This window comes from Bombina bombina, chromosome 4, assembly GCF_027579735.1.
Source record: "Bombina bombina isolate aBomBom1 chromosome 4, aBomBom1.pri, whole genome shotgun sequence".
In the NCBI taxonomy this organism is placed as follows: domain Eukaryota; kingdom Metazoa; phylum Chordata; class Amphibia; order Anura; family Bombinatoridae; genus Bombina; species Bombina bombina.
The window spans coordinates 1,109,594,739-1,109,614,514 of record NC_069502.1 but is presented as its reverse complement, the minus strand read 5'-3'; the positions used below and the strand labels follow the sequence as shown (position 1 = coordinate 1,109,614,514).

General features: G+C 42.7%; 1 protein-coding gene across 1 annotated transcript in view; it reads right to left on the bottom strand.

Moving 5' to 3' along the window:
* Nucleotides 1–19,776, bottom strand: part of HHAT (hedgehog acyltransferase) — a 1,153,474-nt gene that overhangs the window by 1,022,835 nt on the left and 110,863 nt on the right. The window contains exon 3 of the mRNA XM_053712382.1: nucleotides 18,928–18,995. Coding sequence (XP_053568357.1) covers nucleotides 18,928–18,995 — 68 coding nt within the window. The remainder of the gene's footprint in view (nucleotides 1–18,927; nucleotides 18,996–19,776) is intronic.

The following is a 19,776-nucleotide window of genomic DNA, read 5'->3' as shown; positions in this document are numbered from 1 at the left end:
GAGCCCCGGACAAAAAACAACACCCTCCACCACAGAGCCAGCGAAATCCTGAAGGGGGACTGGAGGGCACAACCGATGAGGTAAACTCTAACTTCACAAGATCTAAGAAAAATCTTCCTGCCTGTAAAGACCAATTTTGCATCCAGGGATCCACCCTGGCACCTATACCAGAGAACTCTAGTCTAGATCAATCTCTGAGGAACGAAGAAGACAGATTTTAAACCCCAAAAGTCTTCTAACAAACAATGGTAAGTAAACCAGAATCATCAAGACCAGTGAGCTATTGATAAAACTGGAATCAGGATCCTGACAAATTAAATCCCAGATCTAAAAAAAAAACTTGGATCAGAAACGAGGTTTACTAGAAGAGATGGTCCATTAGAATCAGATTTCACCCAAAAGTAATGAAAAAGCAAAGAAATCCTTCACGAAAGCGATCCCGCAGTGTTCTCGAACAAAAAGGTAGAGAGAACCTTATATTCTGCCCCAAAAAGGAGACATAATAAGCTCTGCTTAAGTACCATAGAACCCAAATAGGACGGGAGGCCCCTCCCTTTTTGGACCATGAAACAACAGTGGTATGAAAATATTCTCACACTGCGATAGGTACCGGGACAATGATCAAAAGTCATCTGAAAAGCTTCCGCCTCTCTGCCACAAGACAAAATCAAGGGAAGAAAAACTGCCCGGAAAGGCAGGATGAGAAGCCTAGCTCCGGCCTCTAGGACCCCTGGGACTGATATGATCCAGAATCAAACGCCCATCCAAGATAGAACCTAAACCAGCTCCTTCCTGACATCTAGGATAGATGGACCCGCTCTGCCTAGACCGGAATAGCTAGAAATAACTCCTTCTCTGAAGTAGAAGGAAAAAGTAGACTTAACCGACATATCTGCCAGAGCAATTCAAGGACTAAGCAGAAAATTCTGAAGTTCCAGCTTATGCTAGAAGACTGAGAATAATCCAAAAAACAAAAAGAAGTATAAGCTCCATGGCTTAAATCCTCAAACTGAGAACGAGATGCTTCCACAGGAAGTCTCCAGAAAACGCGACAACCGAAGTCGTCAGTCTCTAATATCCCATATGACGAAACGTCTTCCTAAAAAGAGTTTCTACATCAACCAAGAGCTCTAAACAAAAAAACTATCCTGAAAACGGAATAGAAAAAGACATTAGGCAAGCGCACAAAAGTTATAGCCAAGAAGGAATATGCAAAAACAGGTCCTGCCTGTCATACTACACAAACCCCCCTATAGAGCTCGGAACTGGGATACTAAAATACAAAAAAAAAAAATACAAAAAAAATATAGACGAGAAGGAATAGGATCTCCATCCTTCTCCACTCGTCTAATCAAGATCGCTATCCGATTTAGAAGACTGAGATTCGACTGACGGATCAGTACTAAGAACCTCTAACATCGCCAAAACTTCTCTCAGAAGCAAGCGCAGACGTGCCATTCTAAATCTAAATGCTAAATCCTCTTCAGTTGGAGGAATCAAATCAGCAGACTCCGAGCCTGGAGGTCCTACCTCTGAAGCCTCAGAGGGAATTGCATCCCCAGGTGACTGATCGGATATAATCGTCAATTTACACGACGGACCCTGGGCAGGAGTGCATGGATTAACCCTTCGCTTGAACGTAGCAGGAAGAGGCAAAATCGTTAAGGCCGTAGAGATGGCCATGCGGAACTGCGTAGTAACCTCTGGTGGAAAAAAGCCCCCTTCAGGCGAAGGAGCAGCAGTACCCGGGGAAACTGCATGTGTAGGAACAGAAGAATCTAGGGAACACACCTCACGGGACAAGGAATCCTAAGAGGCGGACGGCTCAGTGGTCTCTAACATCTCAACTTTCTTTGATGAGAACACCCTGTTGCGGCATACGGAACATAATTGAGAGGGCTGGACTACCCAGGCCTCCTCACAATATACACAGGTATCAAATTCTGCATTAGAGAGATCCCCCTCTAAATAATCAGAATCCTCCATAACTCGTCTAATTTAAATTATAGAAACAACAACTGGCACCTTATACCCCCCCGATGGCTGGGGCACTCACCACCTCCTATGACCCAGGCAGATAGAGAAATTTGTTCCTCTGCGCAGACACTCGTTCAGGAATAGGAAATGGAAAAACGTGACCACTCCCGGTCACACGGTGCATCATTCAAGACCGCCCCTGCTAAGGAAAAGCACGCCAGCTTAATGAAACTGCTCTCAAATATGAGTAATAAAAAAAAATAACCTGTACGTTCCGTATCAGCCTATGAGCCCAAACGTTTCCTACACATAAAGCAGTCAAAATCACATAACAAATATGATTAAAAAACCCACTGTTCAATAATCCCCCTCAGGGGATATTAACCCTTGATTCCTTAAAGATAAAAGGAGTCCCACTGTGACCCTGTCTTTTATCGTTAACATATATATAAAAAAAATTAAACAATCTTACCGGAATCTATGCCGTGGAACAGAAAACACGGTTCTTCAAGTTTGACAGACTGTAGCGTTGCTTCTGACATGGACTTTAGTGAAGAAAAGCAGGCAGCGAAACTCGTCAACGCTCATTGCTTAGGAGCTGTTAATATGAGCCTGGATGGTTTCGCAGAAAGACTCTCCCTGCATCTCCAGACTCTAACCTTTATCAATGCTCTCACTGAGAAGCTGACAAGACATATAGATACCCTTCCTAAGGAACTACTCCGAAATCTTATGACACTTCTCAGCCAACCTCCTGTGACGAAAGGCAAAGAATGACTGGGGGATGAAGGAAGTGGGGGAGGTATTTAAGCCTTTGGCTGGGGTGTCTTTGCCTCCTCCTGGTGGCCAGGTTCAGTATTTCACACAAGTAATAAATGCAGCTGTGGACTCTCCCTGTATTAAGAAGGAAAAAGAAGATATGGATTTTGTCTGTATAGTCAGGTGATCACTAGTAACATTGAACACCTTGCAAGAAAAAAAAAAGTGCTTTTATTTCTGTACTGCACAATGGGGCTTCGATAATCTATATTACAACCCCCAAAAGTATATATATGTAGAGCCCCCTATTTCACATGTAGCTACCCTTGAAGACAAAATTTAGTGCTGCCGAATCTCTTGGTGCTCTACTAATACCTGATAATAATAATTTAGTAAGGTTTGTTCAGCTATTGCTGTCATTCAATAACATATACCAAATGAATGAAGCAAACTTGATAATAAAAGTAAATTAAAAAGTACACTTGTTTTGTTTAAAAAAAAATAAGTCTATGCTGAATAAGCAGTGGGAGGCGTCCTTATCTGCCAGTGAGCAAGAGATACCTAGGTATTAGTTATACACAAGCATGCACCCAGTTAGTTTTACTTAATTAAGCAGTAAGTAAATTGAAAAGCGTCTTAAAATTGCATGAGGTAAGCAATAAAAGTTAATTTTGACTTAAAATTTTACAGTGGGTCTGGAATATGACATCTGTATAAATAACTTATGCTATACTATGAATCCTAGTCACTAAAGTAGCAAACGACTGAAGAGGTTGAACTCATGAGCAAAGCATCTGCATGTTTAGTGAATTTACTGCACAACATTGTTAGATGCTGGGCGAGTAAAGAAACACAAATAGTGATCATCTACTGATACAAGACCATTACTCTGCATTACACACATTACTAGTGATTGTCTTCCTAAGCTAATGGATACAAAACACGTTCATACAAATAAACCTCTCAAGAACATTTTTTTACTATATGGTTTTGACCTCTACTTTATTTGTTCTTTATTTTCTATATTTTTGAATGTAAGACACTCACGGCTTTTAACTGCAATTCTTTAGCTCACTAAAATCCTATAAAATAATTTAAAAAAAAAAAAAGAAGGAAGGAAAAACTCATTCATATTGATTGAAGTATTGTTACTGAAAGTGTGTTGTATTAAACAGAGAGACTAATTTAAAATAAAGGAATAGAAAGGTCAAAATTGAGATGTGCATCGGTGCATTTAAATATGAAATAGAAGCATTTTTGCAATATATTTAAATTAGAAAAAATGCTACTTGTAAAAATTATTACTGTTTTTCTGCGGCATACGCACATATCCTGTGAGAGATTCAGTGGTGGCTTGCATGACACAAATTACGTCTTCACAGAAGCAATACAAACCGCCACCAGCAGTCTGTGCAGACACAGTGTATGAATACTGGTGCACGGCACACACAGGATATGTGCAGATGCTGCAGAAAAATAGTAATAACTTTTACTAGAAACATTTTTACTAATAGAAGTATATTGGAAAAATACTTGTATTTCAAATTTAAATGGACTTTTGCACATTTTTTTTTCCCCAAAATATTTTTATTAGATTATTCTTTAAACAGGTAATCGTCAAACAACAATACAAAACAAAATATCATCATATTATGGATGGTAACCTGGTTTCATTCTGCTGAAAACAGTTTACAATCATCAATAGTATGTCACATTATCAGTAGGTTCAAAGGATTAATCATGCAGAAGCATTTATTCCATGGATAGTGATGCAACCAGTCATCCCAGTCTGTTCATAAATAAGAAAGAATCTACTGCAATCACCAAAAAGATATAGTGTTGATGATTGATGTAAATTAGGGACATACAGAAAAAACAAAAAATAAGTTTCTATAGGATATATTTTCCGTTGCTTACACTGTAAGCTCACTGGTGTAGAGAGGGGAGGGGGAATAAGGGTAAAGTATGGTAATATAGCACAATTTCAAGAGTTCACTAGGTAACCTCTTGGGGTTAAAGAAGGGAAGAAGATATAAACAAGGGGAGGGGAGGGGGAGGACAGAGCCAGCACAAGTTTATGGGGGTTAGGTTAGGGATATATGGGGAGAGGATAAGACTATAAATAGTAAATTAGTATAAGACAGAGGGGAGCCTATCCCCCAGGGGGCTAATAATGTGATTAAATCTTAAGTAAACGTTTGATTTCTCATGGGAGTAGCTAAAATTGGGAAGGGAGGGTGTCTCCTATACCACCCTGCTTGTGGGTGTACCTTCATTCAACAGCATTGTATATAAATGTGTAAACACCAAGTAAACAACAGATAACATAGGTGGCATGATCTACCAGTCACACATAGTGTGGCTTATAACAAATAGTCAACCTGCAACTTAATGAATATTAGTGTATAAACCCATACATAATTCCCGCAGCTGTAAGATACTTAGTGGGACCAATATAGAGCGCTGACTATGGTTCTCCATATGTTTGTTATATTAGTGATTAATAGCTAACCATGCATCGCTTTTCCCTTTATCGTGCCAGGCTAACAACATTGTATACAATGTAAATAAACATAAATAATGAACCATATTAACAACTTAACCTAGGAAGATTTAACGTAGTAGGGCTCTTGTCTAAATGCAGGTCCCTGATGTTACTAGTATCAGTTTTGTTCTACTATTTACCAGGGCAAGGTCCATCGCTTCTCGGCCGTTTGGCTAAGATCAAGTGTAGTACCAGGGCAAGGGAAGAAATAACTACAAGCAAATGTGCAGATAATAGTACATTATCATAATAATGAACTGTAGGTAAGGTCACCAGAAACAGTTCCCTTTCTCTCTAATTACAGGCAGCCCAACAGCTCAATGGTATAGGCCTGCTTCGCTATAGAATCTGGACCATCTCTATGGTAAACATAGCCTTTTATTCTAGGGAGAAATAGTAACTATTCGGTCCTTTTATCTAAATTATGATCTAAAGTAGTGATCATTTCTAACACTTTTAGGCTATTTAGCATCCTAACTTAACAAGTCTGCAGGTTGAATAACAAGAAAATAAACATTGTAAATTATACGTTAATAGTCAATGACACAGGATTTCCCGGTAGATATGGCTTACAGTCCCAAGATAGGTAGAGTGGCCTCAGCCCACATCATCTGTAATAAAGTCAAGTTCTTGATTTTGCCATTTTGCATTTGGAATCTGAGGTCTCTGTGGGAGAGAGTCCCATTCTGTAGCTGTAGGGCTCTCCTTCCTTATCTGGGTTGGAGTTCGAAGGTCCTGGGTTCTAGAGGACACTGTCAATGAAGAATTTGATGATCCTGAAAGGTCATGAAACCACTGATCAAGCAGTTCTTTCCCTTAGAAGGGTTGCCGAGTGTGACTAGAGACCCGTACTTGTGAATGAGCAGCTTTGTCGGGTATCCCCATTGGTATTTAACTCCTTTCTTCCTGAGGATAGGTGTGATTTCTCAAAATTATCCTCTCTTCTTCATGGTGTATTGGGAGAGGTCTGGGAAGACTTGTATGTCCTGGACTCCTTCTGGTAGGGAAGTAGTGTTAAAGGCAGCTTTGAGTATTTGTTCCTTATAGGTAAAGTAGTGAAAGCACACAATAGTATCATGTGGCTTGTCAGTCGGAACATTTCTCCCTCTTAGCAATCTATGTGCCCTGTCTATGAGGGATTCAGATTGGCTAGTAGACAGTTTCAAATGCTTACCGTACTGTAGGATGAAATCTTCTAGTTCACAAGTTGTTACTTCTTTTGGTATGCCTGTGAACCTGAGGCTGTTCCGCCTTGAGCAATCTTTGAGGTCTGCAACCTTTGCCTCTATGGTGTTTACGTGGTCTACGATATGTTGTGAGTGGGCTACCAGATTAGCTTGTTCTATAGCTAGGTCCTCCTGCTTGCGCTCCAAAGCTTTAGTTTGTTCACTAATAGCTCCAATGTCTTTCCTCAGCTCGGCAACCAACCCTCGGATAGTTTTAGTTAGGGTCTCTTACAAGTTTTTCATTCGTTCTGTTAAGGTCGACTATTTCTGATGTGGCTGTTCCATCCATTATAGCAGGAGAGGTTAGAGAAGGAGACAAACTCTGTGTTAGGGGTTCAGAATGAGGATTTGACCCAAGACTGGGAGAGTTGCTGTCATTGAATACTGCAGTCTTGAAGTGGTCTGCTAGAGGTTTTTGGAATCACAGCTGAGTGCTTCTTCCTATTACCTTGCGGCATGGTAGTTTCACAATGTTCCCTTTTGGGTATGTTGAATACTGTGATCCCTTCTTATTAAATGTGTCTCCCCTCAGGGGCAAAGTCACCACTGGGCGCAGATGGCAAAGGGAGAGAGGATATGACCCGCTCCAGTGCCCGCAGCGGGAAAGGGTGAGGAGAGACACTGCTTGGTGAGGTTTGGGCCGAGATGTGTGACGTATGTAGGTATCTACTTTTTCAGGTAAGTATAGCTGATATACCCTTTATTTGCAGAGGTGTAGTCTGCGTACTATAAGGGATTTTGTGTATTCAATAGTTCACAATCATGTTACACTTGCAGATGCAAAGCCATATAAAAAGTAAATTTATTCTTACCTGATACATTTGTTTCTTTTTAGATACAATGAGTCCACAGATTTCATCCTTACTTGTGGGATATTGCCTCCTGGTCAGCAGGAGGAGGCAAAGAGCACCACAGCAGAACTGTATATATAGCTCCTCCCTTCCCTCCCACTCCAGTCATTCGACCGAAGTTAGGAAGAGAAAGGAAAAGCCAAGGTGCAGAGGTGACTGAAGTTTAACAAAAACAAAGACCTGCCTCATAAAACAGGGTGGGCTATGGACTCATCGTATCTAAAAAGAAACAAATTTATCAGGTAAGAATAAATTTCCTTTTCTTTTTAAAGATACGATGAGTCCACGGATTTCATCCTTACTTGTGGGATACAATACCAAAGCTATAGTACACGGATGAAAAGGGAGGGACAAGACAGGGAACCTAAACGGAAGGCACCACTGCTTGAAGAACTTTCCTCCCAAAAACAGCCTCAGTCGAGGCAAAGGTATCAAATTTGGAAAAAGTGTGAAGAGACGATCAAGTTGCAGCCTTGCAAATCTGTTCAACAGAAGCATCATTTTTGAATGCCCATGAGGAAGCCATAGCCCTAGTGGAATGAGCCGTAATTCGTTCAGGAGGCTGCTGTCCAGCAGTCTCATATGCAAAACGGATGATACTCTTCAGCCAAAAAGAAAAAGAGAGGTAGCCGTAGCTTTCTGATCCCTACGTTTCCCAGAAAAAACCACAAACAAGGAAGACGATTGATGAAAATCCTTAGTCGCCTGTAAGTAGAACTTTAAAGCACGGACCACGTCCAAATTATGTAACAGACGCTCCTTCTTAGAAGAAGGATTAGGACACAAGGAAGGAACAACAATTTCCTGATTAATATTCTTATTTGAAACAACCTTAGGAAGAAAAGGGGCGATGAGGATCACCGATGCCCTGTCCTGTTTGATTTGAGCAATTACCCGGGGAAGGAGAGCAAACGGAGGGAATACATAAGCTAGGCTGAAAGACCAAGGCACTGCTAAGGCATCTATCAGTTCAGCCCGGGGAACCCTGGACCCGTATCTCGGAATCTTGGCATTCTGACGAGATGTCATGAGATCCAACTCCGGCCTGCCCCATCTGATAATCAGATTAGAAAAAAACCTCGGATGAAATGTCTGTCTGCTCAGAAAATCCGCTTCCCAGTTTTCCACCCCTGGGATGTGGATCGCTGACAGATAGCAAGAGTGAGACTCCGCCCACTGTATTATCCTGGCTGCTCCTGTCATCGCTAAGGAACTCCTTGTTCCTCCCTGATGATTGATGTAAGCTACAGTCGTAATGTTGTCCGACTGGAATCTGATGAATTGGGCTGAAGCCAACTGAGGCCAAGCCCGAAGCGCAATGAATATTGCTCTCAACTCTAGGATATTGATGGGAAGGACAGACTCTGCCTGAGTCCATATACCCTGAGCCCTCAGGGAGTTCCAGACTGCTCCTCATCCTATCAGGCTGGCATCCGTTGTCACTATCACCCATGAGGGTCTGCGGAAGCATGTCCCCTGGGATAGATGATCCAGCGACAACCACCATAGAAGAGAGTCTCTTGTCTCCTGATCTAGATTTATTCGAGGAGACAAATCTGTATAATCTCCATTCCACTGTCTGAGCATGCTCAGTTGCAGAGGCCTGAGATGAAACCGAGCAAACGGAATGATGTCCATTGCCGCTACCATCAATCCAATTACCTCCATACACTGAGCCACTGACGGCCGAGGATTGGACTGAAGGGCACGACATGTATTCAGGATCTTTAACCGTCTTACCTCCGTCAGAAAAATTTTCATGGATAGAGAGTCGATTAGGGTTCCCAAGAAGGGTACCCTTGTCTGCGAAATTAGCAAACTCTTTCCCAGATTTAACTTCCACCTGTGAGTCCTCAGGAAGGATAGAACAATGTCGGTATGTGAAAATTCTGGGTGCCGTGGCCAGACCGAAAGGAAGAGCCACAAACTGAAAATGTTTGTCCAGAAAGGCAAACCTTAGGAACTTGTGATGATCTCTGTGGATAGGAACATGAAGATATGCATCCTTTAGATCCATGGTAGTCATAAATTGACCCTCCTGGATCAATGGGAGAATGGTACAAATAGTTTCCATCTTGAAGGATGGAACTCTGAGAAACTTGTTCAGACTTTTGAGGTCTAAAATAGGTCGGAACGTTCCCTCCTTTTTGGGAACTACAAACAGATTTGAATAAAACCCCTGTTCCTGTATTGGAACGGGACATATTACTCCCATGGAGTAGAGGTCTCCTACACAACATAAGAACGCCTCTCTTTTTATCTGGTTTGCAGATAATTGAGAAAGAAGAAACCTTCCTCTGGGGGAAGAATTTCTGAACTCCAACTGATATCCCCGAGACACAATTTCTAGTGTCCAGGGATCCTGAACATTTCTTATCCAAGCCTGGACGAAGAGAGAGAGTCTGCCCCCTACTAGATCCGGTCCCGGATCGGGGGCCGACCCTTCATGCTGACTTGGAAGCAGCAGAAGGCTTCTTGGATTGTTTACTCTTGTTCCAAGACTGGTTGGGTCTCCAAGTGGACTTGGTTTGTCTCCAAGTGGACTTGGTTCCCTTCCTGTTTAGAGGAAGAGGAAGAGGGAACTCCCTTGAAATTTGGAAAGGAACGAAAAATACTCTGTCGACCTCTCTGTTTGGACTTTTTATCCTGAGAGAGGAGATGACCTTTGCCTCCCGTGATGTCAGAAATAATTTCCTTCAAGTCAGGCCCAAACACGGTCTTCCCCTTGTAAGGAATAGCCAAAAGCTTAGACTTGGATGACACATCCGCAGACCAAGACTTCAACCATAAAGCCCTGCGTGCTAAGAATGCAAAGCCCGAACTCTTAGCCGCCAATTTAGTAATCTGCAGAGTAGCATCTATAATAAACAAATTAGCTAACTTAAGAGCTTTAATCCGATCCTGTAGCTCTTCCAAAGGAGTCTCAGTCTTAAGAGACTATTCCAGAGCATCAAACCAATAAGCAGCCGCACTGGTAACTGTAACAATTCTTGCTGCTGGTTGCAATAGGAATCCCTGGTGAACATAAATCTTCTTAAGGAGACCCTCTAACTTCTTATCCATAGAGTCCTTGAAAGCACAACTATCCTCGATAGGAATAGTAGTCTGTTTGGCCAGGGTAGAAATAGCTCCCTCTACTATAGGGACCGTCTGCCAAGAATCCCCAATAGCGTCGGCTATAGGGTACATCTTTTTAAAAACGGGAGAAGGAGAGAAGGAAATGCCTGGTCTCTCCCATTCTTTCGCAATAATCTCTGAAGTCCTCTTTGGAACTGGAAAGACATCTGAGTAAGAAGGAACTTCCAAGTATCTGTCCAACTTACTCAATTTCTCTGGAGGAACTAATGCGGAACGTAGCCCACAGCGCCCAAGACCGCTTGCTTAGTTCGCAACCATGCGGTCGTGGCATCACTTGCGATGTCTCTACAAGCAGTCGGGACTTCCGGAAATGAATGAACGCTGCGCGGCTACTAAGGCCACGAGCGCCAAAGTAAGCCCCGCCCTTCGTGGGCGTCGCATAAGACATTGTCGAAATCAATCCGAAAAAGCAGGACAGTTTACACAAAACACAGAGCCGTAAACCGGAGTCTCATTGCAAGGCTCCGGTAACATACCCCCAGCGTCTTCCCCAAGTACACTAGACAGTGACCTGTATGGAAGCCCTCAGTTACAAACACAGAGCCATCATTTAGTATCAGAGGCCTAATAAAGTACAGCTCTAGCCTCTGATAAGTAACATAATCATGACGGTTGACATGGCCACATGAGAACCCCACAAGCTGTTAAACAGGAAAGCCCTACACAGAGAGCCCATATTTCCCAACAGATTAGAAGTGTACAGTCATTTCTGAGATAGCAAGTGGCCCAGAAAATAAAAGACTGCACTTACCTCTATGCTGAGCGACAGCATGACAAGTCTCACAGGATCAAGAGGTCTTCTCCCTCGTGCAGCTCTGTGGACACAGAAAGGGCCTTAGTTAATATCTGCTAAGACCATCATCAGAAGGGCAGCACTAGTATGGGAGGCGCAGTGAAAGTTAAGTCCCACCAGGTCCCATTGCTTTAAAACCACCTGTAGCTCTACTCTAGAGGCTGACAAGGAATACGGCTACACCCTATAATAAAATAGCACTCACTTGTACTATTGTAAAAATAATAAACTCTTGATTGAAGAATCTAAACTAAAACCTCACTTTACCTCTTCCTATCACTAACACAGGCAAAGAGAATGACTGGAGTGGGAGGGATGGGAGGAGCTATATATACAGCTCTGCTGTGGTGCTCTTTTCCTCCTCCTGCTGACCAGGAGGCGATATCCCACAAGTAAGGATGAAATCCGTGGACTCATCGTATCTTTAAAAAGAAATTAGTAGCTTTACTTATAAATGCAGATGGGCTCCTCTTTATAACTGTTCACAAATTATGGAAGAGTGAAGATTCTACTGTGTAGTGAGGTATAGGAGCCAATCTGAACCCTTAGACAAAAACATAATTTATGCTTACCTGATAAATTTATTTCTCTTGTAGTGTAGTCAGTCCACGGGTCATCCATTACTTATGGGATTATATCTCTTCCCCAACAGGAAGTTGCAATAGGATCACCCAAGCAGAGCTGCTATATAGCTCCTCCCCTCACATGTCATATCCAGTCATTCGACCGAAACAAGACGAGAAAGGAGAAACCATAGGGTGCAGTGGTGACTGGAGTTTAATTAAAAATTTAGATCTGCCTTAAAAGACAGGGCAGGCCGTGGACTGACTACACTACAAGAGAAATAAATTTATAAGGTAAGCATAAATTATGTTTTCTCTTGTTAAGTGTAGTCAGTCCACGGGTCATCCATTACTTATGGAATACTAATACCAAAGCTAAAGTACACGGATGAAGGGAGGGACAAGGCAGGAACTTTAAACGGAGGGAACCACTGCCTGAAGTACCTTTCTCCCAAAAATAGCCTCCGAAGAAGCAAAAGTGTCAAATTTGTAAAACTTTGAAAAAGTGTGAAGTGAAGACCAAGTCGCAGCTTTACAAATCTGTTCAACAGAAGCCTCATTTTTAAAGGCCCAGGTGGAAGCCACAGTTCTAGTAGAATGAGCTGTAATTCTTTCAGGAGGCTGCTGTGCAGCAGTCTCATAGGCTAAACGTAGTATGCTACGAAGCCAAAAAGAGAGAGAGGTAGCCGAAGCCTTTTGACCTCTCCTCTGTCCAGAGTAAACGACAAACAGGGAAGAAGTTTGACGAAAATCTTTAGTTGCCTGCAAATAGAACTTCAGGGCACGGACTACGTCCAGATTATGCAAAAGTCGTTCCTTCTTTGAAGAAGGGTTAGGACACAATGATGGAACAACAATCTCTTGATTGATATTGCTGTTAGAAACTACCTTAGGTAAGAACCCAGGTTTAGTACGCAGAACTACCTTGTCTGAATGAAAAATCAGATAAGGAGAATCACAATGTAAGGCAGATAACTCAGAGACTCTTCGAGCTGAGGAAATAGCCATCAAAAACAGAACTTTCCAAGATAACAGCTTAATATCAATGGAATGAAGGGGTTCAAATGGAACGCCTTGCAGGACGTTAAGAACTAAGTTTAAGCTCCACGGCGGAGCAACAGTCTTAAACACAGGCTTAATCCTAGCCAAAGCCTGACAAAAAGCCTGAATGTCTGGAATTTCTGCCAGACGCTTGTGTAGAAGAATAGACAGAGCAGAAATCTGTCCTTTTAACGAACTAGCGGATAAGCCCTTTTCTAAACCCTCTTGTAGAAAATACAATATCCTAGGAATCCTAACCTTACTCCATGAGTAACTCTTGGATTCGCACCAATACAAATATTTACGCCATATCTTATGGTAAATTCTTCTGGTAACAGGTTTCCTAGCCTGTATTAAGGTATCAATAACCGACTCCGAGAAGCCACGCTTTGATAGAATCAAGCGTTCAATCTCCATGCAGTCAGCCTCAGAGAAATTAGATTTGGATGGTTGAAAGGACCCTGAATTAGAAGGTCCTGCCTCAGAGGCAGAGACCATGGTGGACAGGACGACATGTCCACTAGGTCTGCATACCAGGTTCTGCGTGGCCACGCAGGCGCTATCAGAATCACTGATGCTCTCTCCTGTTTGATCTTGGCAATCAGTCGAGGAAGCATCGGAAATGGTAGAAACACATAAGCCATGTTGAAGACCCAAGGGGCTGTCAGAGCATCTATCAGCACCGCTCCCGGGTCCCTGGACCTGGATCCGTAGCAAGGAAGCTTGGCGTTCTGGCGAGACGCCATGAGATCCTGATCTGGTTTGCCCCAACGATGAATCAGTTGAGCGAAGACCTCCGGATGAAGTTCCCACTCCCCCGGATGAAAAGTCTGGCGACTTAGAAAATCCGCCTCCCAGTTCTCCACGCCTGGGATGTAGATTGCTGACAGGTGGCAAGAGTGAGACTCTGCCCAGCGAATTATCTTCGAGACTTCCAACATCGCTAGGGAACTCCTGGTTCCCCCTTGATGATTGATGTAAGCCACAGTCGTGATGTTGTCCGACTGAAATCTGATGAACCTCAGAGTTCCTAACTGAGGCCAAGCTAGAAGAGCATTGAATATTGCTCTTAACTCCAGAATATTTATTGGGAGGAGTTTCTCCTCCTGAGTCCATGATCCCTGAGCCTTCAGGGAATTCCAGACTGCGCCCCAACCTAGAAGGCTGGCGTCTGTTGTTACAATCGTCCAATCTGGCCTGCGAAAGGTCATCCCCTTGAACAGGTGGGGCCGAAAAAACCACCATAGAAGAGAATCTCTGGTCTCTTGATCCAGATTTAGTAGAGGGGACAAATCTGAATAATCCCCATTCCACTGACTTAGCATGCACAATTGCAGCGGTCTGAGATGCAGTCGCTACCATTAAGCCGATTACTTCCATACACTGAGCTACTGACGGGTGTGGAATGGAATGAAGGGCATGGCAAGCATTTAGAAGTTTTGATAACCTGGCCTCCGTCAGGTAAATTTTCATCTCTACAGAATCTATAAGAGTCCCTAGGAAGGGAACCCTTGTGAGTGGTAATAGAGAACTCTTTTCCACGTTCACCTTCCACCCATGCGACCTCAGAAATGCCAGAACTATCTCTGTATGAGACTTGGCAGTTTGAAAACTTGACGCTTGTATCAGAATGTCGTCTAGGTACGGAGCCACCGCTATGCCTCGCGGTCTTAGTACCGCCAGAAGTGAGCCCAGAACTTTTGTAAAGATTCTTGGAGCCGTTGCTAACCCGAAGGGAAGAGCTACAAACTGGTAATGCCTGTCTAGGAAGGCAAATCTTAGGTACCGATAATGATCCTTGTGAATCGGTATGTGAAGGTAGGCATCCTTTAAGTCCACAGTGGTCATGTACTGACCCTCTTGGATCATGGGTAGGATGGTTCGAATAGTTTCTATTTTGAATGATGGAACTCTTAGGAATTTGTTTAGGATTTTTAAGTCCAAGATTGGTCTGAAGGTTCCCTCTTTCTTGGGAACCACAAACAGATTTGAATAGAATCCCTGCCCGTGTTCCGTCCGCGGAACTGGGTGGATCACCCCCATTAGTAAGAGGTCTTGTACACAGCGTAGAAACGCCTCTTTCTTTATTTGTTTTGCTGATAACCTTGAAAGATGAAATCTCCCTTGTGGAGGAGAAGCTTTGAAGTCCAGAAGATATCCCTGAGATATGATCTCCAACGCCCAGGGATCCTGGACATCTCTTGCCCAAGCCTGGGCGAAGAGAGAAAGTCTGCCCCCCACTAGATCCGTTTCCGGATAGGGGGCCCTCTCTTCATGCTGTCTTAGGGGCAGCAGCAGGTTTTCTGGCCTGCTTGCCCTTGTTCCAGGACTGGTTAGTTTTCCAGCCCTGTCTGTAACGAGCAACAGCTCCTTCCTGTTTTGGAGCGGAGGAAGTTGATGCTGCTCCTGCCTTGAGGTTACGAAAGGCACGAAAATTAGACTGTTTGGCCTTTGATTTGGCCCTGTCCTGAGGTAGAGCATGGCCCTTACCTCCCGTAATGTCAGCGATAATTTCTTTCAAGCCGGGCCCGAATAAGGTCTGCCCTTTGAAAGGAATATTAAGCAATTTAGATTTAGAAGTCACGTCAGCTGACCAGGATTTAAGCCATAGCGCTCTGCGCGCTTGGATGGCGAATCCGGAGTTCTTAGCCGTAAGTTTGGTTAAATGTACGACGGCATCAGAAACAAATGCGTTAGCTAGCTTAAGTGCTTTAAGCTTGTTCATAATTTCATCCAATGGAGCTGTGCGAATGGCCTCTTCCAGAGACTCAAACCAGAATGCCGCCGCAGCAGTGACAGGCGCAATGCATGCAAGGGGCTGTAAGATAAAACCTTGTTGAACAAACATTTTCTTAAGGTAACCTTCTAATTTTTTATCCATTGGATCTGAAAAGGCACAACTATCCTCCACCGGGATAGTGGTACGCTTAGCTAAAGTAGAAACCGCTCCCTCCACCTTAGGGACCGTCTGCCATAAGTCTCGTGTGGTGGGGTCTATAGGAAACATTTTCCTAAATATGGGAGGAGGGGAAAAAGGCACACCGGGCCTATCCCACTCCTTGCTAATAATCTCTGTAAGCCTTTTAGGTATAGGAAACACATCAGTACACACCGGTACCGCATAGTATCTATCCAACCTACATAATTTTTCTGGAATTGCAACTGTGTTACAATCATTCAGAGCCGCTAATACCTCCCCTAGCAATATGCGGAGGTTCTCAAGCTTAAATTTAAAATTAGAAATCTCTGAATCCAGTCTCCCTGGATCAGATCCGTCACCCACAGAATGAAGCTCTCCGTCTTCATGTTCTGCAAATTGTGACGCAGTATCGGACATGGCTCTCACATCATCAGCGCGCTCTGTCCTTAACCCAGAGCTATCACGCTTGCCTCTTAATTCTGGCAATTTAGATAATACTTCTGTCATAACAGTAGCCATGTCTTGCAAAGTGATTTGTAAGGGCCTCCCTGATGTACTTGGCGCCACAAAATCACGCACCTCCTGAGCGGGAGGCGAAGGTACTGACACGTGAGGAGAGTTAGTCAGCATAACTTCCCCCTCGTTGTCTGGTGATAATTTCTTTGCATGTAAAGACTGACTATTATTTAAAGTTACATCAATGCATTTAGTACACAACTTTCTATGGGGCTCCACATTGGCCTTCATACATAGTGAACAAACAGATTCATCTGTGTCAGACATGTTTAAACAGACTAGCAATGAGACTAGCAGCTTGGAAAATACTTTTCAAATAAATTTACAAGCAATATAAAAAACGCTACTGTGCCTTTAAGAAGCACAAAAAGCTGTCACAGTTGAAATAACAATGAACCAAATTAGTTATAGCAACCAAATTTTCACAGTAAATGTATTAAGTTAGCAAAGGATTGCACCCACCAGCAAATGGATGATTAACCCCTTAATACCCAAAAACGGATAACAATTTAATAATTAACGTTTTTATCACAGTCAAACACACTGTCACAGGTCTGCTGTGACTGATTACCTCCCTCAAAATGAATTTTGAAGAACCCTGAGCTCTCTAGAGACGTCCTGGATCATGGAGGATGAAGTAGGAAGATTGTGACTGAATTTTTACTGCGCAAAAAAGCACTAAAATAGGCCCCTCCCACTCATATTACAACAGTGGGGAAGCTCAGTTAACTGTTTCTATGCAGAAACACAAGTTAGCCATGTGGTAAAAATCATGCCCCAATAAGTTTTATCACAAACTACCTCACAAAAAACGATTAACATGCCAGTAAACGTTTTGAACATACATTTTAAAAGTTATGAAGTGTTATTAATAAGCCTGCTACCAGTTGCTTTTACTGCAGTTAAGGCTCACACATTACTTCAGTATTAACAGTATTTTCTGAGTCAAATTCCATTCCCTAGAAAAATACTTCAGTGTACACACACTCCTCAGCCTAATACCAGTCGCTACCACTGCATTTAAGGCTGAACTTACATTACATTGGTATCAGCAGTAATTTCTCAGTCAATTCCATTGCTTAGAAAAATAATTTACTGCACATACCTCGTTTGCAGGGGGGCCCTGCATGCTATTCCCCTTTTCTGAAGTTACCTCACTCCTCAGAATGTGCGAGAACAGCCAGTGGATCTTAGTTACGTCTGCTAAGATCATAGAAAACGCAGGCAGATTCTTCTTCTAATGCTGCCTGAGAAACAAACAGCACACTCCGGTGCCATTTAAAATAACAAACTTTTGATTGAAGAAATAAACTAAGTTTAAAAACACCACAGACCTCTCACAATGACCTATCTTTAGTTAGGTTTGCAAGAGAATGACTGGATATGACATGTGAGGGGAGGAGCTATATAGCAGCTCTGCTTGGGTGATCCTCTTGCAACTTCCTGTTGGGGAAGAGATATAATCCCATAAGTAATGGATGACCCGTGGACTGACTACACTTAACAAGAGAAATAACTGATGGGACGTAGGTAGCCCAGGACTGGATACAGTTATTTACTCAGCACAGTTGAGGGCTGCAAGAAAATAGTCCATCCAGAAAAATATGATTCAGTCCCAGCATTGAGGTTACTTTTTTGTAGAACTAAGCCTCTCTTATGCAGATGCTGTAATGCAGGAATTAGTGAGCGGCCTTTACCGGGGGTCCTTAGTTAATTAGACCGTCTCAAAAAAAAAAGAGAAAAAGATGGCAGAAAAAGTCTATTAGGGCCTGTGACCTCCGCTATACCGGGTGTAACTTGGGATGTGGCACTTCATATATGGGTACTTACTGAAGTTCTGGATTCAGGCCTTAGGGTTGGGCAAGGTAGCCGCCGTTCACGCCACTATGCCTTCTTCTCAGCACTCTTCTCACCGGACCGGAGAATTATCGATTCTGCCTCCCTGTAAAGTCTCCGCCTCAGCAGGTGAGCAAGTATGGTGTAGGGCAAGGACCAACGGGTCCTCCGTGCTCCCCGGTGCCTTACGGCCTGCAGCTCCCAGTTCCATTTAGGGCTATGGAGTAAAGGTAATCCAAGTATGGACTTCAGCTTGCATTCAAACTTTTACCACAGCAGCAAGCACTTGCTAGACCCGGAGCGGAGCCCTGACCCTCCGGTGTCTAGGTAATGTAAGCGGATGTTCACCTGGCTGATGCTGGTTAGTAATTATGTGCTGTGTCGAGCCCCCTGATTCAGTCGGTGATCGATGGGGACTGTAAGTGTCTGCTGTTGAAGCTCACTTTTCTCACCCTAGGACACTTAGTCCCACGTTTAGATGCTCTTTATACACAGTTTTTTAGACGGGTTTAAGCTCACTTTGTCGAATATCAGAGCACAAATGTTAGAAGCTCTTAAAAGTTGCGACCATCCGGATCATTAGATGGCTCCGCCCCCCCCCGCCCCCCCCCACCCCCCACTTTTAACCTTTCTGTCCCTTTAAAGTATGCTGCAGTTCAAATACAAGTCATTTAAAATCATAAACTCACATGCATAGTGTAAAAAAAAAAAAAAAAGAGTACTTTATATATTACATACCAAGAAGTATTTTGGGGGGTTTACCTTTTTTAGCTTCCAGAAAAAAACACCTCTCTCCAGTCCAAATTCATGATCAAGTTCCTCTGCGTGTTCTGTTAAGAAAATACAATCTGATATGTAGTCTACAAAAAGCACAAATACGACCACATCCAATTAAAAAATAGCATAAGAATCTACATACGTTATTTTTTTAATCAATAAAGTTGTTTTTGGATTATTAAGAGTTAGAGACAATATAATTGAATAATATAACTCAAAGCATTTCAATCCATTCTTTCAACTGTGACACCCTTTATTATAATCCAGTTTAATAAATAGTATATGAAATTAAAGGGACAATCTACTCCAGAATTGCTATTGTTTTAAAAAAAAAAAACAGATAATCCCTTTATTACCCATTACCCAGTTTTGCATAACCAGCATGGTTTTCTTACCTCTGTAATTATCTTGTATTTAAGCCTTTGCAGACTGCCCTTTACCTCAGTTCTTTTGACAGACTTGCATTAAAGGGCCATGATACCTAAATGTTTAAACACTTGAAAGTGATGCAGCATAGATGTAAAAAGCCGACTATAAAATATCACCTGAACATCTCTAGGTAAAAAAGGAAGATATTTTACCTCAAATTTCCTAAGTATTAACACCACATTATAAAGAACTTTAAGCAGCAAATCAGTATGTCTGTCCCGGGACATGCAAGGGAGCGTGCTTCATGCATACTCATCTTATTTCCCTATTCAGTTTATGGAAGTTTACTATGAAATCTCATGAGAGTTAAGTGAAATCTCATGAGATCACAGTAAGAGTTCATGACCTCAGCACCCGATTGGATGCAGTTCATTTATTCCTTTTTTTTTTTTAAAACCTGCAGCT